This window comes from Anoplophora glabripennis, unplaced genomic scaffold (assembly GCF_000390285.2).
Source record: "Anoplophora glabripennis isolate ALB-LARVAE unplaced genomic scaffold, Agla_2.0 scaffold118, whole genome shotgun sequence".
NCBI classification, from domain to species: Eukaryota; Metazoa; Arthropoda; class Insecta; order Coleoptera; family Cerambycidae; genus Anoplophora; species Anoplophora glabripennis.
The window spans coordinates 360,068-386,336 of record NW_019416233.1 but is presented as its reverse complement, the minus strand read 5'-3'; the positions used below and the strand labels follow the sequence as shown (position 1 = coordinate 386,336).

Sequence of the window (26,269 nt, the reverse complement as noted above, 5' to 3'; positions counted from 1 at the left end):
AAACATTTTAGGTACACCTACTTTTAAAGTTAAAATAATTATGAGTGACCTTTAAAAATTAAAATATCGATTTCAAATTTTCAGAATCGAGATTTTTTTCAATCTAGAAAATGATAAAATAACGAGAAAAAAATAAAAAAAACAGTTTTTGACGATTTTGGAAACTTTTAAAAATCTTGAGCGACCTCTCTTTTTTGAGGGGGCTCTTAAAACATGATAAACTGACATATTTTCACGAGACACGAGAAAAAAAATATTCTTTTTTTTTGGGCCACCCTAATGAATAGTATAATAAATTTGTCCTAGAAGAAAAATATTTTTGTTCTTGACTACTAATAAAAAAATAATTAATATTTAAAAGACATTTTTATTTCCTAACCAAAATAGCACTCCGAACAACTTCTTTTCTAAAATCTAGAACACATTCCTGAATGTAGAATATTTATTTTATTATAACCTTCAATTTAATAATATTATTAACACGAGTATCACAATAATCCAGAGCAACTCTAGTTGGTAGTCATTTAAGGTATATTGTGCAACTTTCACTGCTTCTTTTTTGACGAATTTCATGAACTATTTAAAGAAAACAATGCCTACACAGCAGCTTTAGTTGCTCGTCACTTTTCGAGTGTGTAATTATTACTGTATTTGTTTTACCGTACTACCGCATTAAAAACTAATATATAGAACCTCTAAAACACTTATTATACTGACGATTCTGTAACATTCTTAAAATCTGTGGCGGTTAGCGCTAGCACTTGCTCACAGACTTTCTTATAACACCAAGAATCGCCCTTTAATCGTTTCCTTCTTATTCCTACGAAGGCACCGTTGAGTACCTTATTTGAGTTATTCAAAACCTCGATTTTAGCGTCTTTGATGGACGTAACGTTAGCGGGGGAATTGTTATTATTACCTCTGGAGGGAGTGTTGAAATTAAGAGGACCCTTTACGAGAATGGATTTGGTGGGGGTGTTAAAAGTTTCTGACAGTTGCGGTGGTCCTAGATTCGGAAGGTAACATATTTCTAGCTCGAAGGAACAGCCACCGAAGCGGTCGATGACGTTGGGTTCCAGTTTCCCCCTGAGCTTGAATCTAAAAAAAAATGCGATTAAGACTAAAGATTATGCAGGTGCAAACAAAAACTAAATACTATTACTAAATAAAGGGTGTCACGGTGTCACAAAAGTAACGCAAGATTTGAATCCGAAGAATTAGCAGCATTGTGTTGTAATAACGTTGGGAGAACTATGCGACGGATGAGCAAGTGAAGATTGTGTAAATTCATTAAAAGTACAGAGAGTGTGTATGTGAGACTGTGCGCAAATTACATGGAATTTTCCTTGAAAGGAACGCCCTGAGTGAGACAACTATGAAAAGATCAGTTGCCAAATTTGAACAAACAGGCTGAGTTGAAAACATTGCTGCGGCGAATGATAGTGTGGCGGAAATTCCCGTATGCTCAGTATACCGTCGGTTCAAACAGCATAATGCGGTGGATTTTAACAGAAGATCTGCATCCGTTCAAGATTCAGCTAACTCAGGAATTGAAACCAGACGACCATTTAATGCGCCGGACATTCGTTGACTGGATGTTGGAGAATCAAAAAGTGGACGGTGATTTTGCTAAGAAAATCATCTTTAGCGACGAGGTGCCTTTCCATCTTAGTGGGTTGCAAACAAGCAAAACTGTGGAGTTTGGAGTTTCTGGTCATTCAAGAACGACCACTGTTTGCCCAAAGAGTGGTGTGGACTATACGCTAGTGGGGTGATTGGAAAATGAGGCTGGATACGCAGTGACTGTCAATGGAGAACGATATCGAGATGCTATTGAACTGTTTAGGCCCTAGCCGGCGGGGCCCAGCCAGGACAAAAGGAGGTCCCACAAAGCGCCTACACCGGCCGCATTTGCGGTCGGGGTAGACGACGGATGGGTCCCACGTACGAAGGCTGTCCAGGCCTACACGAGATGAGGCAGGATAAAGAGGGATAATCCCCCTCGATCCCAAATGATTGAGGCCAATTTCTAGCCATGGAATAATGGCGCGTATTGAACTGTTTGTGGCCCCATTTGGATGGCATGAATTCCAGCAAGATGGTGCCACCATACAGCACACAAAACTATCCACTCAGTAACAGTAAAGTGACTTGGCCATCAAGATCATGCGATCTTACGCCATGGAACTTTTTCCTTGGAGATTCGTGAAGTCCAAAATTTATTCTGTTCAAATGAATACCATTCTTGAATTAAAAGCAGAAATTCGGAGAGTTATCAAGGCAATTCAGCCGCAAGTATGTGAAAGGGTGATACAGAATTTTCTTAAAAGAAGTTGAGGATGCCAAATGACATCTGTGTGTAATGGCTTTAAAAACATGTAAAAACTTTGCCAACTTTTTTAATTAATATTTTATTCATCATATTCAAAAACCTGCGTTTCTTTTGCGACACCCTCTATATTGTACAAACTGAATGCTGAAAAATAGGACGAAATACAAAAAAATATATAAAATATTCTAATTTAACTCACCAAGTAAAATTTCGTAAGCATAAATAAGTTTTAAGACTAACTATACATTAACTTCTTCTTAACATCTCTTCTGAATAACGCTTGCATAAAAATCCTAACAGATGACACCATTTTTTATGACGATAAATCAAGATATCTAAGCTATGATTTTCATAGCCTCATTATCGAAATCTTTACTATCGACATAAAGTAATTGCCGAATTATTTTCCAATTGAAGGACGCTCTTCCTATCAGGTGCCTCCCGAAGTTGTACAATACTTGAAGAATTGGAAAAATTATAAATTAGCCCTAAATTTTCACAGTAGAATCCATTGGTGTTTAGACCTCAATCATTTATTGTGTCCCATTAAGGTATGGACAAAACACGTTTTAAATATCCCTAAAAGAAAATGCCTATGGGGAATATGTCACATAGATCAAAACCCTCATCTTGGTACGAACGAAGGTAATAACTACACAATCTTCCATCGAAACTCAGTTGATTCGGCTGATTCATATTGCAAAGCCGACGTAATCTAGCTAATTATAGTTTGACCCTACCAAATGTTAAACCCAGGGTGACTACACAAGGACAGCAAACTCCATGTAAACAAATATCTTACCAAATTAGAGTGCGCTAGTGTCCCATATGCACCGAAATAGTAGATGAAAGAAAGACTTTAAAATAAAATTGGTTGTTTGCTTACTTCACTCGTATTTGTCATACTAACTACATTAACTTCGGTGCAAACGGAAAACTAGCGACCCTAGTGGTAAAAATTATATGTAATTTCTAACACTGACAAGTCAAATACAAGTTAAGACAAGTTGACAATTTTTTGTTAATTTTCCTGTATGAGTTCAGTCTTCTTTTCTGGTCTCCATGGTTGAACCGTTTGGACATTATTCCATTTGGTGCAGCATTTTTTTGCGTTTCCTGTCTACTTATCTACTTATCTTAAGGCTAGTAAGATGCTTTCTGATTAAATATCAACTGATTTAAATCTAACCAACTAGGTTATTCCTTCCAATTCTAACAGTAAACGTACCATTGTAAAAGGATCCTCGATATCTCTGGGCGCTAAACTTTATAAAAACAGCCTGGTATTCGCACTGCTGTATACTCTGTATCAACTTTTCAACATAATAAGTGTAATTTCACCTGATACACTTTGAGTTTTTATTCCGCCATAAGGAATGCCTGCACGGCCTCCCGCTATCTGGGCGCATCTATTCAGCGCGAGACAGGCTGATACCCGCAGATCACGTCCACCCGTCCGTCATCTAGAGAGGACCGCGCACCGCCAGAATACCAATCCGGGAGACGGCTAATGGTTCGCATCGGCGGCATATCAATTAACACCTCTCGGGGCCGCCAAAGATAAAAACCGACGCAAATAATGGCAAGATTTATGCGCCCGTGGCTCGACGGATGGACTATCGGGGACTGTGCTACCAACTGCTGAATTGAGAAAGGCTAAATTGCCTGTCGCCGGTTATTAGAATGCCGATATGGCTTAGTGACAGTGCCTTTTTTTGATGGCAAAGCAAAACAAGGGCGTGCTTCACAATTAATAATGGTATATGGATCGATCTCTACGGTACAATAAAGGATAAACTGGTTTGTAAGACATTCATCGATTGAAAAGAAAAATCATTCGACTTTCAAGTTTTACATCACGTACAAACTCATCTTGTCCGCGAGACACGTAGAACGAGAAGAGAGTCCGCAATAGGTGTGACAAAGAAAGGAGACCATAATAGTAAGGCATGTACCTGCTATGCAATGTTATAAGTGGAGCTCTTGACTAGAGAGGGCGGAAAAATTTAGGTACAAAGTACAAAGGACACTCCGTCTTTCACTGCTGCGCAACGGTAACCATGACCACCGCTGTACGCACTTTACAGATGTAGAGGGGAGCTACGAGGATCCTTCATATTCAGAGTCGAGTTAAATTGACTGCATTACACATTTTTCCTTAAATATGTAGAAAGAAAAAAGAAAAATATAAGGAGCAAATGTGAAATTAAGTACGTACACTTTCAAAAAGGTGTTACTGATCTCATATGTATATTAAAATGAATTATTATTGTCGTTATTTTGAGTTTCTTTTGTGCAAATTGAGTCGTTTCCTTTGGTGAAATTCGATATAAAAATTACTTTTTTTCTTCCCTTTTAATTGGAATCCTCGAAATAATGGACTATGACATATTTCTTACAATTAGACAGAAGCAGAGAGGGGATAATTCCTCTGACAAAGACAGAATCATGTGTTTATTTTCAATCATTTAGACTGCAATGTATGGGTACATGGAATAAGAAAAAATCCAACAGTTCCTTCATTAACTCTTCATCAAAGCTTAGAACAAATGATTTTTGAAACAATTAGATCTGAGCTGTGTTGATGACTTGATTAATAACGTCTAAACATTAGCGAACAAACCGATGTAGTTCTCTCAGTCCAGATTCCGCTCCGGCTAATATAAAAAAGGAATTCTTAGTGGTTCTACTTCCAAATTATTGCAGAAAAATGCCTCGGCTACTTTTGATCCTTAGAAACTTCAGAGACTGGCAATCTTCGGCGAGTTGAATCGTTTGTATTTGTTCTTCCAATGGCATATAATTGCCTTCATGGGTTAAGGCAGTTCCAGCGAAATAAACACAATGTTCTGCTGAAGTACAGAATAGACAGCAGCTCAGTAAGACCAAAGTAAACGTAATTTATGCATGGGAACGCATCCGAAGACGTTGTTTAACAACTAAACGAGTATTAACCTATACTGCGGTCTGCATATATTAAATTTCTTTTGCTATTTGTTTTCTGTCAGTGCGATTTGTGTTTTTTTCGCTAAATCTATAATGAATTCATGAGAACTTTCAAAGATGGATTCCACATAAAAACATTTCCAAAATTTTTAATAAATGACACAGGGGCGGCCTTCATTTTCGTTGAATAAATGAACTTTAATTTACAAAAAAAAAACGCGGAGATAGAACTTTTTCGTATAAGACATTTCTATTACAAACATCATCAAGAAGCTGTAGTTTAATTTTTATAGATTATACACGCCACATCCTGTATTTATACCAATATAATTAACTATCTTTTAGGCTTAAACTGGTACAAGGTACACCTGTGTTTTCTATCAAAATTACTTGTTGTTTGAATTTTGGGACACTTTTAGTAGTACATAAAGTAATTCAGAATACTAAGTCATGAAAAAATTAAGGTGATTCCTCTTTGAATAACCATTTCCAGAGTCCAATGAGAAAATGCTAGATGGAAAATCTCGCAAAACGGCCTGGGCCCATTGTATATCAAAGGAGTAGAAAAGTTGTACTTTTAAGATGGTCCGTACCGTTTTGTACTGGTGTTCGGTTCTTCATCAATCAAATTTAGCTTCTTCCAATGCCAGTGTTTTCATTTCGCGTTGACGACCACAATTACAATTTTCAGGATATAAATGCAGCGTAAATTGGAAATGCTTCTAAAAAGTTACCATTGCCAATTGTTATCAAATGCAACAACACTGAACTAGATGGTATTTAAACCAAAACGAATTAATAATTCGATGTCTTGTCGCTTCCCGAACAACAGAACATTGTCGTTCGAATTAGGATAATTGAAACAACTCTATGGCTGATCCAATGTGAAATGCGGAGTTAAAAACCAACAAAATATGTTACGCTAATGAAGCATAATTTATTAGACGCGTACACGGTAAGATATTAATCAGGCGAGTTAAGTATTTACCGCATCAGAAACCTGAATGAAGTGTAAAAATGCCTGCCCATCGAATACTTTTGTAGCCGTTTAACCGGAATGATACGTATTAACATAATATTATTCGCCCATCGGCAACGGCGTACACGAGAATGGCAAGGCGCCTTTTTTTCTTGGTAGTCGGTAATTTACTGCCCTCAATAACCGATATTTCAACATGCCATTAGCATATGCGAACGCTTAAGCGGCTCAAACAACGCATAACTCATTTACTAATCAGCACAACACGTAATTAGTTATTTGTTAAATAAGATGTTCCGCCGTTTATCAAATAATGCATTTCGTTATTTTTTCCACCCACTGACGCGGCCGTAATAACCCAGCGTCGGATGTAATATAGAACGTGAGCACATAGAGGACGACGGGCCCTCCTATGACTGAAATGGATGACCGGCAATTTGTCAGGAATAAGATATCGGGTAATTATTCCGAATACGAGTGCATACGGGCGCTGAAATTTTTCGAAATTATGATTATTGGTGACCGTGAGCGACAAGAACTTAATTCCATCCTCGTATCATTTACGACCAGCAATCTGCAATTGAGGGGCGTTATTGCAAATCGCAACAAATCCACAATTGACCGTTTTTATTGTAAGTATAGACTCAGATGTTTAAGACTGGACATTACAGAACCTTCACAAGTGATTAAAAGCCAAGTGACCAAAGAGCTTAGGCAACCAACATTGCACGATTGGCACTGTCAATTAATAAAACCTTAAATTTTGATCTACGCTCAAGATAAAGCTATCGCCAATTATAGCAATAACCAACTGGTGCAACAAAATGTTATTGTTTTAATAATTCTCAAGTTTTTTAAAATTCCAAATAAAATTATTGGTAACATGGCTTGTAATCATTTATAAAGGCTATGTATGACAAGATGTAACTTTTAGCAAAACTCAACAAATCACTGTCTTTAAAGTCCTGCTATTCACATATTACGACAAAATGCAACAAATTCTTTACGGCAAGTATATACAGTTTTATGGAGCAAAATTAATCAGTCCCTTCGAATTTACAGTCACATATTATTCAACTTGCAACAAATTCAGTTTGTTGTGGCGTGTGGGTAATTAGGGCTCAAACTTATATAGCCTCCTCGAGGTTCAGATGAAGATGAAAATAATCTGTGTGACTTTATATGTGTAGAAATCTTCAATATTGAGAATGAGAAGGTAGAAAATTACATGTATCTAAAGATACTAATAATACAAAGAATATAATAAGACAATACAAAACTAATTTAAGAATAGTTAGATAATTAGGGCTAAAACTTGTATAGCCTCCTCGAGATTCAGATGAAGAAGACAAAATAGTCTTTGTGATTTTAGACGCGGAAACTACAAAAAATCTTCAATATTAAGAAAGAGAAGGTAGAAAATTACATGTATCTAAAGATATTAATAAAACAAAGAATACAATAAGACAACACAAAACTAATTTAAGAATAGTTAGACAATTAGGGCTAAAACTTGTATAGCCTTCTCGAGATTCAGAAGAAGAAGAAGGCCAAAATAATCTGTATGATTTTAGATGTGGAAACTACAAGAAATCTTCAATATTGAGAATGAGAAAGTAGAAAATTACATGTATCTAAAGATACTAATAATACAAAGAATACAATAAGACAACACAAAACTAATTTAAGAATAGTTAGACAATTAGGGCTAAAACTTGTATAGCCTCCTCGAGGTTCAGATGAAGAAGAAGGCCAAAATAATCTGTATGACTTTAGATGTGGAAACTACAAGAAATCTTCAATATTAAGAAGGAGATGTTAGAAAATTACATGTACCTAAAGATACTAATAATATAAATAATACAATAAGACAACACAAAACTAATTTAAGAATAGTTAGATAATTAGGGCTCAAACTTGTATAGCCTCCTTGAGATTCCGATGAAGAAGACCCAGTGTAATAAAGAACAGAAAGAAATGGAAAAACGTTCCTAAGCAATGAATCTAAAAGTTCTGTAAACTGTTTTTACATACAAAAGTGTAAAAGAACGGCGACACCGTGTATAAAATTTTAATACTATTTTTATAATCTTTCAAATAAATAGAACGACAAATGGAACCTAGACCTGCACTGAAGGAATTTGAGCCCTATTCTCTTATTTTTGTTTATTTTCACCTATAAACAGAACATACCTCCCATTAACACGATGAATTATAAAATCGTTAAAAAATATCTATCTCTTCTTTTATCTACATTACCAACAAACGTATAAGAATGAATTAAGCGAAAACAAACACACCAATCTCGGACGCTGTATCCAACACGTATTTTAATTAAAACTCCTTTTATTTGTATAAATTGTACCACACACGTGCCGCACAAATGGACGACCAACTGTCAATGTGATACCAATATTTACGTAAAGATTGAAATAGTGTACTTACCCTTTTCTATCACAGTGAATTCCTTTCTTTTCTAAAGCTTTCGACAACTCGTTGATGACGTATTCGGGATCGCGACACTGAGTCGTAGACACATTGCACAGATTCTGCAAAACAAGTTTGTGTTGACATTTACTCTGGAGGCATGTTTGTGAATGATACAATTGTCTTATAAAGGATAAAAAATAAAGTACCCGAGTAAATTTGTTTTTCTGTAGTAGTTTGATTATATTCAAAATTGAACACACTTTGTCAATGTTTTCTTGAACCATGTTAATAGGAACTGTTTTCTTTTAATTTGTATAGTTCAAGTATGATCTGTACAATTCGGAACCTCTGTATATGCAAGTGATAATTTGCTCGCTTTTTGTTACATTTTTAATTCACACTGAGAAAACGAGTTAGTTTCATTTTATGAATGAATAAATTAATTTTATTGTGACATGATTTTCCTCGCCATTTGACGGAAATTCAACAATATAATTAGGTTGGTATTGATCGAAACTGACTAAAAATGAACCCCACACAACTTTTTTACACTGAAACAAGGATCAAATAATTATTTAAAGAATTTGAACGGTAATAAAAAAATGAAAGGATTGTGAAGGAATTTGAGATTCTTTTTTAAAAACCTTATTTTCCTTATCCACTTCCACTCAATTAACTTCTCGGAGAGCGTAAATGCTGCCATCTAGCGATGGCGTTATAGTACTAGTTTCTTAATGTGGGGGATTCGAGAAACCAACCAAAAAAAAAATAAATTCTATCAAATCCATTAAAAAAAAACAACCGAGCTGACTCATTCTGTAAATTCCACCACCGATAAGAAGAAATTGAATTATTTGCGCAGTACTCGCAATCATTCATCCGGCTAGCGAGGAATGGCGAAAACCATAACGCAGCTAATGAAGTTGTCTCCAGATGTATTATTACTTCTTACCTTGCTGGTAAGCGATGCGGGTTGGGTGATGCCTGCCTCTCCAGGCCTTCGGGGCGTTAGGACATGCCGCACCTTGTGGAAAGACCGTTCGATGCTTCCCAGGACGCGACGTGCTGACCCCGGGGTCTCGGTATTACTTTGTGGCCGTTTCCTGAAAATGAAACATTAGTTTTTCAGCAGTGCAAAATATCGACGGGGAAAGTTGCTTACGAACGGAAAACTGTGCAACCGCAGGGATACTTCAAGTCAAGTAGCTTGGTTTATTTAAACACTACTCGACTTGAAGTCAAGCGCAGTTTGAGTTGGTGGCATTTAACTTGGTTTTTTTGACGATTTTCTCTTAATTTAGGATTAACAAATAAATAAAAACTTTATCCAAGTATTAAACGCCGATTTGTTACGCAAAGTTGCTGACCTAAACGCAATGATTCAATATACCTTATTACATTAATCTAAAACCAAACAAATTTATTAATACACAAAACTCAGCAACCCATCTGAACATGAACTAAAAACTATAACCTCAAACTTTCTGTTTCTATTGAAGGACTGGAAATACAGAAGCGATCTGTGGTTGCAGATTTCTTTTTAACAATTTAACTGGATAGTAACTGCTGTCGTCCGTAGGTGAAACAATTTTAAACTGATGATATTGCATGAAACAACTACTCTGCGGACTAATGATCCGACTGGATCCAAATAATTACTATAACCGAGAGAGACAAAACTAAGTATATAAATCGCATACACTCTCTTCGAGAGGTCAAAATTAGGGGCATATTTCTTTAATCTTTCGAGAGAATGTCGCCTTCGAGTCTCGGACTTAAAATATGTGCTTTAATTCTTATTTACGCAAGAATCAAGTTTGCATGCAAACAAACAAAAATTTAGTTCGCATGAAGTTTTTTTGTCATTTTTCTTAAAGGTTTTTTTGTACTTTTTTAACATCACATATTAATTGTTTCCCAGTAAGATTGTGGCAGCTCCAAAACGGCAGTTATTAGAATTTCGAAAAATGATTACTGCCCAGTATGTTTCTTAACGTAAAGAGGGTTTGGATATAAGATTACGTACATAATTCCAGAGGTGAGAAACCATGAATCACGTGTTGCTCTAATCTGGAGCGGTCCCGAACTAAATTGCATCCGTATTACGCGACGCATAACACAAATCGCGGAGCCTTAACGAACCGTAACCCGATGTTTATGACATTCGGCACGGATAAACATGTCCGGTAACCAAGTGCAGGTTGACCAAACACGTTCAACCCTTATTTACAACCCCCGTTGCTCATATACTCGCCACTTTACTGCTTCAATTATCACCGGGGAAGTTCACGGACTCGGCCCGATTTAAGCGTACGGAGAAATCTGTCCGATAAGGGAATGAAAAATTTCAGCCTCTCCCTTGCAGAATCCTTAAGAAAGCGCTTTCGGAAAATTTTTTTGAAACTTTGCTATGTAATAGTTCTGAACGCGTGGATCAAGTGTCAATGGGCAGAAAGTCTAAAAGTCCTTTGTTTTCGCCCCTAAAAGTTAATTTTTTGACCCTTTGTGCTGCATAGTATGAATACAGCAATGATTTTTTTTTTTTGTAAAATTACATATATGGTTTTGAGTAAATGGACCTTGCCCGATCGATATGAGACGTTTTCAATTTCCAGTTCCGACCGGAAATAGCCTATTCGGACCGGAAGTCGATTTTTTAAATAAAATAGTATATTTTTATTGCGGATTTCGATTCTACACCGAAACTTTTGTTTAAAACTTATTTTCTAAAATGTGTTTTTTGACCCCAAAATGACCTTTGAAGTTGACTTAGTACTGATTCCAGTGAAAGCCCGTTTATCTTCGGAAAACGCATTTTCACGAAAAAAAAACGTCTTGCTCAATCTTAAGCGGAATACTTCTTTCATAGGGTTATTTTCGGCTTCCGGTTTTCACCAGAAATGGCGTAATCTGACCGAAATTCCTTTTTTCAATCGGAACAAGAATATTATTTAAACTGGCGTACTTAAAAGAATTATCGAACAAAACCCACCAGGTAGGTATTTTTCTGCATTCTATCCAATCCTTAATAAATGGTAACTCAAAATTATTATTACTTTCAATCTTTTTTAGCAACTACGATTTTATAAATATTTTTGCGTTTCTTATAAATGTAGGTACGTATGTTTACACAAATGTATGACATAATCAACTTACCCTTCTGGTGTATTAACCGGGGTGGTATTTTCTGGCGAAATTTTCTTTGCGGGAACTGAAAATAAATTGTTAAATATAATATCCAAAACTACCTATTAACAATTTTATTATGAACAAAATGATTACATGCCTTATACGTAAACATTTTTTTTTAAGTAAAAGCTTATCTAACGTAATATTAAGCTTACGATCACACAAATATACAGATAGTACCAAAATTCATGCAAGGAGTAATTTTTATAGAAAACAAGGTTTTTACTTAAAAAATATAAATATTTTATTGAGTCATATAGGTACAGTATGTCCGCTAGTCCAGTGGGTATCTGTTTCGGGATGGATGTTTTATATAGTAATGCTCATTTTTGTTGGAAATAGTTCTATACAACGCGAAGAAAATTGACATTAGAGAAAATAGTCAAAGGAAGGGGTTCGTTTTGATATTCTCTTCAGAATAAAAGTGGTCCTAAATTTTTATGTGCATTATTGTTGCTGCAATACAGTAGAGACAATAAAAATTCGTGAAAAAAATGTTTTTTTCATGAATTTATTTCGGACCTTGACTTTAGGGCAGCAATATAAAAATTATAGTCCCGAGTACTTCATGGTATGGTAGTATCGCAGAAATGTTTTCATCGAAATCGGCTTTGTATATTTCGCACAATTCAATTGTTAATTAGGAAAATACAGAATTATACTTATTTTTTCAATTATTCTTTCTCACGGTAAAACCAATTACTATTTTGAGCTCTCAATTTTTATACGTACTCTTTGGAGTCTCAACTATCAGTCCCCATTTAAAAATTTTCGATTTTATCCATTTTAGCAACAATTAGAATTTTTTCAAAATTTCTTCGAAAAAATACTTATAAACATTTAGAGCTGGAGCTACCGTATTTGCATATTCTTCAAATATAATTATAGGATCAAATAGAGGAGGGATTGACGAATAAAATCCACTTTTGATCTTGTGGATACGATGAATCGTCATCGAGATATGAAAGCTCAAAGTTGAAGTGAGTTTACTTACAGCAATAACAACCTAAAGTGATTTTGATTGTTTGAAGCAAAGACTTTATAACTATGAAAATTTGTTTAAATCGGAAATGTATTTTAACTGTTCTGATGCAAAAAATATTGATACATTTCACAGGAATCGAGCAGAGTCAAAGAGTGAGGAGTGGGGGGACTATGCGAGCAGTGCATTTGCTGTACTCGTAAAACGACCTTGACAGTAGTTTGTGTTCGTTACTTCTTGATATTTTAATTGTTGCAGGAGATATTTGTGATATATAAGTAAATATGACTGTATAATGCAAGAAAATGCTATTATAAATTTCTACTTTCCATAAGTAGTAAATTTTATTTTAAAGTCTATTTTAATGTTTGTGAAATATTAATAAAAGTTTTCGTAGCTGGATTTTCTATACATTATACCGTACATTACTGTTCTATATTTTGCATATAAATTTAAATTGAAAAATGTTTTTGAATCAACATTGTAAAAATCGAATAGATTTTGCTTTCCTCTATCGATTAAAAAAAAATTATTTATTTATCTGCTGTAGAAGCTGTGAAATGTATCAATCTTCTTTGCATCAGAACAGTTAAAATAAATTTCCGATTTAAACAAATTTTCATAGTTTTAGTCTTTTCTTCAAACAATCAAAATCACTTTTGATTGTTATTGTACAGTACCTTGTTTTGCCGTAAACTCACTTCAACTTTGAACTTCCTCTATTTGATCCTAGAATTACATTTAAAGAATACGCAAATACGGTATCTCCTGCTCAAAATGTTTATAAGTATTTTTTCGAAGAAATTTTGAAAAAATTCTAATTGTTGCTAAAATGGGTAAAATCGAACATTTTTAAATGGGTATTGATAGTTGAGACTCCAAAGGGTATGTATAAAAATTGGGAGCCCAAAATAATCATTGGTTTTACCGTAAGAGAGAATTGAAAAATAAGTATAATTCTGTATTGAATTATGCGAAATCTTACTTTTTATATGGCTGCTCTGAAGTCAAAGTCCGAAATAAATTCATGCAAAAAAAACATATCTTTTCAAGATTTTTTTTCGGTCTATACTATATTGCAGCAACAACAATGTACATACAAATTTCAGATCACTTTTATTTAGAGAAATTAAGAGAATCTCAAAACGAAACTTTTTTCCTTTGACTATTTTATCTAATTTTTAAAGAATTGGTCAACAATGAAAACGTGTTGTTCTTTCGTGTAACGCTCCATTTTTAATAACCCTCAACCATATTTTTGCAAGTTTCTCTATCAAACTGAAATTCCCGACGGCAGTGAGAGACAACGACAGTGTGTGAGACGGCATTACGGTGTTCGCAAATAGGTACCTGAAGCCGTCGTAGTTAAAACTTTAAATTAATGCACCTTCTCTTAGGAGAATCTTAACGGTGCAGATGTGTATATCAGTGTCCGGCTTTTCAAGGGCTGTTACCTCTTTCTTTATGGCTCTAAACTCTTAAATTAGTTCAACTTTACACAAGTGTTCTAAACACTAATAAGAAAGTGCTGGAAAATATTGCCGAAGCAGTCTGTGAAGTGGTCCCGCGGGGGGAATTCCTCACCCGGTCCTGCACGCTAAAATATCACCATTTTAACTTTTCCTACTACGACCCCTAGTTTCCTGACGTTATGCAGCCCTTTATTTTTCTTACAACGGCCTCTATTATACTACCTAAGATTTATTTTTATTGTCTCGATTATCTTCAACGTTTACAAATAAAGACCGGCAATAAAACTGATCCCCAAACGTGTACCTAATTTAAGTCGCAATATGCTGATGATAAAAGCAAATTATTGTTTCTGCCAAAAAAAATATTTATATTTAAAAAAATTTATTTTACTAAAAAAAGAATATAATCTAATGTGACCCAATTCATATAGAAACACCCTTGTAAAAAGGGTAATTATTAACTGATTTGAATCGAGATTTTTTTGTGATAGAGCTAAAAAAATTCTATAAGATCACATAACATTTGAATTTATTTTCAGTTGTTAAATTCGATGAAAATTAGTTAGGCAACTGGACTCTGAATCGCCTCACTGTAGATTCTACCAAATTTCCTAAGAAAACATTCATTGCTTATTGTAAAATTAATACTAACGATTTTATGTTTGTTCCTCCTATACGGAGTTAAATCAACAAATAAATGTATTCTTAAATGTGCAGTTCCGGCAGATTTTAGATAAAAAAAATCGCTATCAAAATTTTTGACAAATTTAAAACGCATGGTAAAATGTAGAATCTTTTAAGCTTTATCTTTCAAGAGGAATACGAAATAAATAAATCGATAAATACCGTCTTTAGATGGGCGTTTCCGTTGAAATATGTCGTCACAGTGCATTTAAGAACCTATTTAATTAAAACTTTTCTCAAAAAGTTTTTTTTTCATATTATAGAATTATTTAAGCAAAAAGTATCTTATGAACATTTTTCAATAAGTCAACATGTTATTGGTTGATTGAAAATGTACATTTTTTATTGAAAAAAAATACGCTTCTCGAAAAGACGTAATTTTTCTCGAATAACTCGGAAAATAGACATTCTTTGAAAAGAAAACATCACGAAGAAAATGAAACTTATAGAAAAAGAAAGAGATTGTTTTTTTTTTCATTTATGTAGGTGCAATAGGTGCTGAGATACAACTGGTTGAAGACAATTTCATGTCCGCCAGAAACTAAATTGGAAGCATTTAACGTGAAATAACTAAAATAAATTCTATTTTTCAAGAAAAATGCACAGAACATTTTTTAAAGTACTTTAAAAAAATCTTTCAAATGAACTTGACTTTAAGTCATTAGCATCAAAATTAACAGTTATGATCAAAATAAAACTGTTAATTCGCTTTTTCGGAAAAAAAATCAGTACAAAAACTGATGAATTTTTCAGATTTCAAATTAAAAGTAATCGTTCTACAATTTACATTTTTTATGTTCTAACAATATACAGGTTCGGAAAGTCCCCATGGTACATCGGCCGTTACGTGAGAGCGATAAAGTAAGTCATAGAAATCCGTGCGATAGACAAGGATGGTTACATTCAGTCCCACTTCTAACCTGAAACGGGCGGTGACTATTCAGATTATGAAACGTCTTCACTATAGCCATCCTTGTCTATCGCACGGATTTATTTACTTTACTTTGTCGCTCTCAGGTAAAGGCAGATGGACCATGTGGATTTTCCAGCCCTGTATTATACATTCTAAAAAAAAATTGTTTAAATCTGTCAAAAAACAAAGAAGCTACAGGCTTGTATCTTGTATCACGTTTAAACGCGACACCCTGTATATATTCAATTAACTGACGATATACGAGGGTTGCCATTTATATTTCGGGAATATGATCTTGGTGCTGCCATCTGACAACCAACATCCCTATCGCAAAGTTCGACCTTTTGAGAACGCTTTGACGTACAGGCACTATTTGTGCTGTTTACAGGGACTTGAAAAATTTATCTCAGCCAAACAATAGAATTAAGTCGTAAACATTTCCGTGCGATTATTTCTTACAACTTTCAACATGGATTATCTCAACAACAGTGCATTGATGAATTTTATTCAAATTTTTTAGCATTGAAGCACCATCAAAAACCACTGAATATCGGTGATACATCGAATTCAATCGTGGCTATGGTTCGCTCACTGACGAATTCTATAAATGTCGTCCAAAATCGGTTATTGTTCCAGAAAACAGTGATGCTGTGCATGAACTGATATTGCAAGATCGACATGTGACTTATCGTGAGATTAAATCATCTCTGCACATTAATGGGACCATTGGGAAAATTTATTTGACAAACGCTTAAAGAAATACGATCGCGGTGCTTCAAAACACGTCTACGACCCGTTGTGGTGACCAATCATGGATCTATGTGTATGAGCTAGAAAGTAAACAGCAGACGATTGTATGGGTCTCTCGAGATAAGCCAAATACAAAACAGTTCTAAGTAAATGGTCACCTGTTTTTTCGAAAAAAACAGACATGTGGTGACTGTACCATTAATGCAATATCAGACGGTCAGTTCTGAAAAGTACACAACCATTTGTTTGACAGAAGGACAATACGAGCTCTCACACATCACCTCAAACAAAAGACTTTTTGAGAAATGAAAACATCGAATTGATATCCACCATACAGCCCTGATTTGATTTTTTTTAATTCCTGCACATTAAAGATAAATTATGAAGTCATCGTTTTTCTACGCCTGAAAAAGCGTGCTGAAGGTACCTCAATTGAAATGGAAAAAGGGATTCGAAAATTGGTTCAAATATAAAAGGCAACACTCGTACAACAAAACGTTGGTTTATATTTCCAAAACGGAACATTCAATTGTTTTCAAGAACATTCAACACATCAATTTTTATAATCTTTTAAATAAAATGGACAGATACAAGCACATTGCAGCTATGCTCATCATGACTTACCTTTAAACCAGCGGTATTCAAACTGTGTTCCGCGGAACCCTGGGGTTCCCCACAACCTCTCTGAGGGTTTCGCGACTCAGTCAATAATTCAAAATTTTAAAATTAACAATATCGACACTACAAAATTCAAAAAAATTTACACTCTCACTTAAAACTAGTAACTATAAACATATTATATAAACAGTAAAAAATTATGTTTGAAAATTTTTTTAGGTGTGAGGGTTCCTCAAACAAATCGAAATGTTAACCGGGTTCCGCAAGTCGTAAAAGTTTGAAGACTGCTGCTTTAAACTAAAAATCTGTGACCTCCATCTTAAGATATTAAATTCGAAATTTACTTACCTGGTGAGCTATCGTCTGGGCCGGGGCTCCTTATCCTCTTCTGAGGCTTACGAATACTCGAAGGCTTTCTTGGTTCGATGAAACCCATGGGACTGGAAAAGTCTCCGATTTTAGGAGTAATAGGAGTATTTTCGTCTTTCTTCGTCGGAGTAGATGTTACATGCAATGGAGTTTTAATACCGGCCAGCAAATCAGGACACGTGAAGTTTTTCTGAATAATCTTGTTGGGTGTTTGACTCTTTAAAAAACCAAAGTGAAATTATTGACGTCATTTTTCCACTAAAACTGATTATACTAACAATTTTAATTGGTAGGGGAAATTTAGCTATGCTGCTGTATAACTTCAGTGAAAAGCCTCGTTTCTTCTTTGCCAGTAGAAGAAAATACGTCGCTGTATGGTAATCGTACTTCCACTTTTTTATGTGATTCCAAATAACATCTGGCTCCACTTGATAATATTTCGCCATGACATTAACGCATTCAACATCGTAGCACTTAGAGTTCTCCATTCTGATTTCGACCGGATCCAAAACACCCAAAGTGAGCCAAGGATGTGAAAGAAGTTCGCTTACGGTAATACGCGCTTTGGGATCAACTTGTAGCATGGATTTTATTAAGCGAAGGCTTTCGCGAGACATAAATGTATGCTCCTCATACTTGCCACTCTTTAAAAAAAAATTGTACAATAAATTATTGAAGAAATAACATTTAGACGTGCATTTATTCGTCTATGTGCAATTTTACATTTTTTATTACTTTTTTATTCAACACCTGACCTATCTGTAACTTTCTTTTATTAATAGCGTTGTGAAGCTGTGAAATGTCACATAATTGGACATTTCTTAGAGTTTCAAAAAATTATGAAATTTTGGAAATGTTGTGATTAATTGTTTCTTGACGATAATCCTGTTCTGTAACTACTTTATACACGATTTTGATACATTTTTTTTAACATTGTGTACGGTTAGATAAGCATTATTAAAAGTCGAAAACTAAAATGTAGAGAACATTCAGGTTTACCCAGAACAGTCTTAGAAACAGTCCGGAGAGTCTTACAAAGTTCTGGTAGTGTAAGGAATAAAGGAATTTTTTTAGAAACAGGGGTGCCAGAAGTGAACTGATCCCTTCATCCCTTCATAATGCGTAAAGAAATTATTCAATTTCTAAACCCCTTAAAACCGTACTGCACTGGATCCCTTGACAGGTAATGATTTATTACTTTGCATCGAATATGATAATACTAGATACAAATTTTTTAAAAAGAACGTAAAAAATAAATTGATTGTTGAAATGAAATATTTTCTAGATTTGATAACTTTGGTTCATTAAAATAGTAGGTGATTTGTGTCTAAGGGGCGATTTACAAACTATATAAAAGCAGAAGGGGGAGGAGGAATCAAAGAATAATTACTTACGTAAGACGATATTATGAACATTTAAAGAAAATAGACATTTTAAAAAAACTACCATTTAGATAAATAATTAATTATTAATAAACAAACGCAAATGGAATATGAAAAGAACGGAATATTTTATATTAGAAAAATCTTATGTAAGAATGAGGGAGAAGCACAAGGGGGCCTAAGTGCTGTAACTCAGTACTGCTGAGTTACCCTCCAATCAGATCCAGATTCAGAATGGGGGGAGGGGGTTCTGTAAAACTGATGGTCTCTTACGTGGGGGTGTGGGGGATCAAATATTCAGATAAAAGCTCTTACGTAATTTGTACACTTTGATTAATATAGTTGCTTGATATTAATCTACCATGTATTCATTCCGAAAATCACTCTAAACATTTATAGTAAAAATTAAGTGATATCCAATTTGTCACATTTTAAGTACAACAATTAAAAAAAATTGACGAATATGTTAATAAATTACTGCTTTAGGTTTAGATTAATTAATAATAAATTTACCTGCTTTAGGTTTAGATTAATTATTTTGATTTTAATTTGATATTTTGTCACAATTATGAAGAGCAAAATATATTAAAAAAAAAACAACCCCTTTCAATATACAAAGTCATTTATATGTAGTAAATGTGTTTTGTACCGTACTAAAGAACTTGCTTCAGATTTAAGTAGGATAATTTATTTAAATTCACAGACTTTAATTGTCGGTGGTCGAGCGGTTTGAGGCGTCAATACTTGAATCGATGAATGCCACTGTCACGGGTTCAATCCCCACGGCCCAAAAACCATAAATCAACACTACTATTCTACTAAATTAAAACACATATTTTACTTTCTAAGGTACGTTAAGTGAAAAATTAGTTATAAAAAAAAATTTGGATATTTTAAATATTTCGTAAGAACATAAATATGTGTACAACAACTTAAAACCAGATAGCCTAATTATTGCAGTGATAAGTTCACTATTTATAAATAGTTTTGCTACTATTTAATTGTCACCGAAGAATTATTTAAACAAATGATAAGATAAAAACATTTAAAGATTATGCAGGTACATTGTTTACACGAATAAAAGTAAACAAAACATACCGAATATTTAAAGGAAAAGATCTTAAATGACTAGTTTTAACTGCAATGTTTTGCTCACCATCAAAAGAAAACAAAATGTGTTCTGCATAAAAGCACAATATTTTAATATGTAGTGTTGGAGAAAGAGTAGTGTGGAAAAAAATTGAAATATGTCACATTATTAAATGTCACTATTATGTTCAATATCCAAATGCAGAATTACAGACCGCAACATAGCAATGATATTCCGTCAATGTCGTACAGCAATCCACAAAAAGAACCGCTAATAATACAAGGAGATGGGAATATTACTATATTCGGACTCAATAACCATTTCAAATCGGACATGCCCAGCACGTTAGTGTCCATTTTGGCTCGTGATGAGTACAAACTTACTATTTATAAAATTAACAAAGTCCTTCGTAAAAGGATGTCTTACAATATCAAGTTGTTGTTTTGTGGTTGCTTGTGCTTGTGTTGTACGCTTGGTTTATCGACTTGTCCTTCTGTAGCGCTAAATAATCACACAAAAAAACAAATACAAGACATCCTGGATAAAGAAAATAAAAGGATATATCATCAACTGGGGTTAAACTGGAGCCTCGTAAAAAACAGTTTCGGAATGTTACTGATGACAGAATATGTTTTGCTGATTGAATTTATAAGTAAACCAAACATTTATGTCCCTGATTGATATAACTGTAATATTAGGTAATTATTTGTAATATATTAGTTTTATGCATTTTTTGGTGCCTCTAACCATTTGGGAAAAAATAAAAAAGGTAAAATTGCACTGTATAAGAAAAAGTATTAAATAAAATTAATTTCGAGATAGAAGGATGTTTCTTTAATTAAAATTTTTTGAAGATAAATACGTGCTTACCAAAATTTTTTTATATAAGCTGTCAATATTAAGGTCATCAAACGGCAACGATCCAGCAAGAAGGGCATACAGTAATACGCCCATAGCCCATACATCTACTTCAGGTCCTAAATACTGTTTCCCTAATACAAGCTCGGGGGCGGCATAAGTAGGGGAACCGCAAGACGTAAATAAAGGGCTCTCCATACCGCCTTCTGGTCTAGCACACAATCCAAAATCAATCAGTTTTAAATTCTGATTTTTGTCTAAAAGAACATTTTCCTGAAAAAAAAGAAGTTAACAAAGCAAGTTCTGTTACATTATAAAACTAAGTTACCGGTTTCAGATCCCGGTGAGCATATCCTAAACTATGTAAATAAGCCACAGCAGAAACGATTTGTCTAAAGAACATTCGACTTTCTGATTCTGTCAACCTGTTCTTTTCGACGATATGGTCAAAAAGCTCTCCTCCAGAACAATATTCCATAATAATAAAAAAGTTGCTTCCAGTTTCAATCACCTGGAAAAGTTAAAGATTAGGTACTTGAGCAAATACACAAATTATATACTATTAGTAACTAATTTTAAGTATTACGAGAATCTTTTTACTGAAAATATAAGACAAATAACAATTTGTTATCACATAATAGAATAAAAATGTTAGCAAGGAGATATAAACAAGGCTAAGCTTATTCCAAAAACTATTATGAATTTATCATCTGATACACTGTGTCGACTTGTGTGTATCTTACCTGATACAATTTACAAATGTGTTCATGAGATAAAGTTTGCAAAGCTTTAAGTTCAAGTTTAACCCTGGGCAAGTCATCGCCTAGTGCTGTTTTATCCATAATTTTAATAGCTACTTTCTCCCCAGTTGCTAAATGTGTAGCCATTTTTACTTTCGCAAATCCTCCGCAACCTATTGTCCTTTCTGTGTCATATAAACCTTTCAATGCTTGATATCGGACCATTTTCTGTAATTTTCGCATACAATAGTAGTTTTAGGTTATATTTATTTATTTTGCAGTTTGTAACTATTAACACACATTAACAACAAAATTAACAGATTGCAGTAGTGTACTTATCCCTATGATACTTAAATGTATTATACTGAAATATGAAGTAGACTTTAACTATTTACTAACGTATAAAAATTTAAATTTGAAATTTGTATTTGTAAATAAATGTCTACTGTCCAGTGTCAAACGTCAGAAACTAACATAAAATAGTGGAAAAAATATATAAAGATTTCTATATTGTAAGTGGGCATGTCAACATGAATTAACACAGCACCCATAGAGGTCGCAACTGCGCATTTAAATTATCAATCCTCAAAGAGTTTTATGACCCAAAGTAAGTAAACGTTAGGATTCGCCGTTGTAGCGCTGATGCAGAGATTCTAGTAAAAAAGTTGCGCTTACAAGTTACAACGTCACATGCAGTAGATAAGTGGAAGGACTTTAATGTTTATTAAAATATTAGTGAAAAATAAAGCTAGCTACGTTTATATAAACATTTTAATTTTAAATTTCATGTGCTTCTTTTTTATACTCTACGTAATTACATCAGCGCCACCTTTACGTGACCCAAGAAATGGCTCACTTTTTTAACACGGAGTCATGGAGATTAAACGCGGAGTTTTCGGTCCTTATAAACTTCACAGATCTTAGATCACGTGATCATAGATTACAGAGGGCAGACACAGAACACAGGGTCTATCCTATTCTGTGGTACAGAATACAGATTAAATAATTAGTAACCTAACCACAAATACCACACAAGTTAGGTTAACGTTAAATGTTAAATGTTAATGTTTAAAAATTAAAAGGCATGATTAAGTTTAAGTTACCTAGAAATTTACCGAATTCCACATTTCAACACTGTAAACTTTGTTCTTCTCGAAATAACTTTAAAGACAGTCCAAAAAGTTTACAAAAAAGTGAAGACAATGAGCTTATCCCAAAAAAATATGATCCAAAACAAATTTCTAGAAATGATATGAAATGGAGAACACCTTGGCATCAAAAAGAAGGCCAGTATTATAATTTCCTAAGAACTTTCTACAAAGAAGACAACAACAGAAGTGTTCTAAAAACATTACAAACACCCATTGATGTGTCTCCGTCAAGTATTAAAAACTGGTGGTCTTCGAAGACAGAAGAAAGAGATATTATTTTGCAGTCGTATCTGCCTCAGAGAAATCAAATGTTAGGTAATGAATTAGCTGCAGCTCATTTTATTGTTCATCGTGGTGGTTCTGTTAAATTTTTTAATGAAGAAAAGTGGATAAAAGCCAATGAACACAATGAATATACTCTACCAAAGTTTTATGAGGAAGGGAAAATTCTTGAAGCCATTGACTGTAGCGATATGAATTTAATGTATGAAGGTTTAGTAAATCTAAGAGATCTAAAAAATGTTGTGTGGTTGAGTCTTAACGGTTGTGAAAAAATGGATGACTGGTGTATGGACAGAATAAGCAATATTTTTAGTCATAGCTTGGTTTATTTAGATCTAAGAAATTGTCCGAATATTACAGACCGAGGAATTGGTGCGTTGTATAAGCTGATGAAATTAAAAATTTTATATCTAGATGATTTTCTGCGGTCAACCACGTACGAAATGACTTGTTTACTTTTACAGGAAGCAAATCCTCAGTTAGATATAAGAAGTGATCCTGTAGTATTTGAAACATAAATAAATCTTGTCAACACATCATGGTTTCTATTTTTAATTCCCATTTTATGTTGACCGTGCCAAATGCAGAAATAACAATTTACAATGTTGATATTAAATTGATTATTCAGTGTAGCATCAGGAAATATACTTATTATTTAAAATTTGCAATTATAAATTATTTTCTGTTTCTAACATTAGGTATGTTCTAGCATCAATTAGGGACTGGTTTCAAACTGTCAGAAATATTTGATCAGTTAAATTGTTAAAGTACTTTCAGTGGATGTACTGCAAGAAATAGTTGGTCGAACGCTTTTGACAATCTCAAACTAGTCCCGGATCGCTGCTAGAACGGACCTATTATAACCCCAAGAACAGAAGAAAAAGTTCCATTTGTTAATTAGGCATATTATTTAAAATTATTGAAAAGTGTGTGGTATAAATTTTACTAATTTTTAAAAAATTTGTAATTTCTTGTTTGTATTACTGGTTGCCTATGTTACAGAGTAGAGATTGTAATATATTTCTGGTAGAAAAACAATTTGCAAAAACTAATATTTCTTTTCTCTGTTTTGTTTACTAATAGCACTAATACATTCCAATGTACCCTTTGTATTTCAACATTTAATTTATTAATCTTCATCTTTCATATTATTTTATCAGATTGACAAACATGGGCGTAGCTACAATTTTTGCTTGGGGCAAGCCCCACAAAAAATCTCGCAATCAGCGACTTTCCCATATTTGACCACATTTTGATTTGATCCTAAAAAAAGGCACGCAATCACCGACTTAACGATATGTCAAAGATGACAAAATTAGATGTTTTTTCTAGGGGTGGGCATCGGGCTTTCTGGGGTGGGCCATGCGCACTCCTGCCCCCCTAGCTACATGCATGTTGACAAATTTAAAACTAATTAGTGACCTATACTTACTAGACATTTAGAAATTTCAGATGCATTTTTTTCATTGTTATAATTAAAAAAATAGAACATTACATAAAGGCCGTCAAGAATAAATACATATTAATTTTTTTAAGATTCTAAACATGTATTTAATTTTATCATAAATAAAGACAACAGACTTTTTTAATAAGAGGAACAGTTGTGAAGTTTGGCAGGATGCTGAGTAGTATGTGTCTATCTCTTCCTAAACTATTTAAGGAGTCTTATTAGTTTTGTTCTTTTAACCCCGTTAATTTAGTTTTGCCACTTTTTTGTTCGCAGCAATACATATATTTGTGTACTAATATGTCCCCATTAATATTCAAAGATATTGTGGATGCACAGGCAATAACTTAAATTTGTATAGTTTTGACAATATAATATACAAATGCCATTCCGACCTATTTAAATCCATACAATTTTTAATTTCGATTAAAAGGAATTTCATCGCTAACAAAACTGATTTTATTCTACATTTATGCATTCCTGCAATTATTTACATGCTGCTACTATTAAAAACGTACCTCGGCTTTTTAATGCATATGGATATTGGCCGATTATTATCTTTGAAATTACACAGCTTTCGTGAAAACATTTAAGTGTTGTATGTGTGGTTGCCTATAACAACAGCACCATGAACTAAATCCATAAAGTTCCCAGCAAAAGTGTGCACATAAAAAATGCTAATCGATAATGCTAGAATGCCCGAGAATCAAAAAATAAATTAAGTTCAGATACGTTGGAATGCTAATGATATTAATGAAAATGGCTATCTAGCAGACAGTAAACTTTATTATTGTACCTTTGTTTATTTCACACTAGATAATACATAATTTACCATTGACAGTGTAAGATTGTGGCATCGGGCAACAGGGCAATTGCTCTGTAGGCCAAGGAGATCGAAGCCATTTTCTTGGGAAATGGATAGATAAATCCAAAGGCATCATAATTAAATACAGACAAAGAATTAAATTCAAATGTAAAATAATAAATACAGAATTTAGTAAGATCTGAATTATGATGTTATAATAAATCATAATTTTCAGTCATTTGACTGCATGTATGCATTTTTTTAACTTCTATATCTTCAGTTTGTGGGCTTACAATTTGGATTTGGATATATACAGGCTGTTACAAATTCGCCTATAGTGATAGGGATCTCGAAAACGGTAAGAGATACGCAGTATCTTAAATGGGGAAAAAGTTGCATAATCAGGGGAACAACATTATGCCTCTAAAAAATCAAGGCTAACATGATTAGTTTTCAAAATATTTGAAAAAACCGAAATTTCGGAAATCCGTTTTTATTTCATTTCAACCTTGTTTGAGGTGATACTGAAAAAAGAAGAACACTTTCTCATGGCCACTTTTTGCCCTCTATCGAATGGCATAATCAATTTTTATATGTAACGTTTTGTCTCTCCAGGACCATCATCAACTTCATTTTTTTAAATATGACCCTAGAAATTTTATTATACTTTTTGCAAGCCTTCAAGATCTCCAACACTGCACTGACTCAGCCCGAATCAGATTCAGACGTTTTGTCTCAAAAAATTCATATTCAGGGTATTTGTTCGAAATTTATCTATATTTTTTATTTAGATTTCTTTGTTTATTGAATTATCGTACACTGTAAGTGTCGTTAGATCCTGTGAAATACA

The 26,269-nt window shown here is 33.8% G+C and overlaps 2 protein-coding genes across 2 annotated transcripts; one reads left to right on the top strand and one right to left on the bottom strand.

The window, feature by feature from the left end:
* Nucleotides 1-707: 707 nt before the first annotated feature.
* Nucleotides 708-22,074, bottom strand: LOC108908842 (maternal embryonic leucine zipper kinase-like). The gene is made up of 9 exons (XM_018712989.2): nt 21,738-22,074; nt 21,323-21,505; nt 21,007-21,267; nt 17,943-18,308; nt 17,644-17,881; nt 11,844-11,898; nt 9,640-9,790; nt 8,703-8,806; nt 708-1,098 (listed from the first exon to the last, which is right to left on the bottom strand). The coding sequence occupies exons 1-9, from the start codon at nt 21,975-21,977 to the stop codon at nt 708-710; spliced, it is 1,989 nt and encodes a 662-aa protein (XP_018568505.2). The 5' UTR covers nt 21,978-22,074.
* Nucleotides 22,075-22,758: 684 nt separating this feature from the next.
* LOC108908836 (distal membrane-arm assembly complex protein 2) lies at nt 22,759-23,704 on the top strand. Its single transcript, XM_018712983.1, has one exon. It carries the CDS (start codon nt 22,819-22,821, stop codon nt 23,683-23,685), a length of 867 nt encoding a protein of 288 aa, XP_018568499.1. The 5' UTR covers nt 22,759-22,818; the 3' UTR covers nt 23,686-23,704.
* The last annotated feature ends 2,565 nt before the right edge of the window (nt 23,705-26,269 follow it).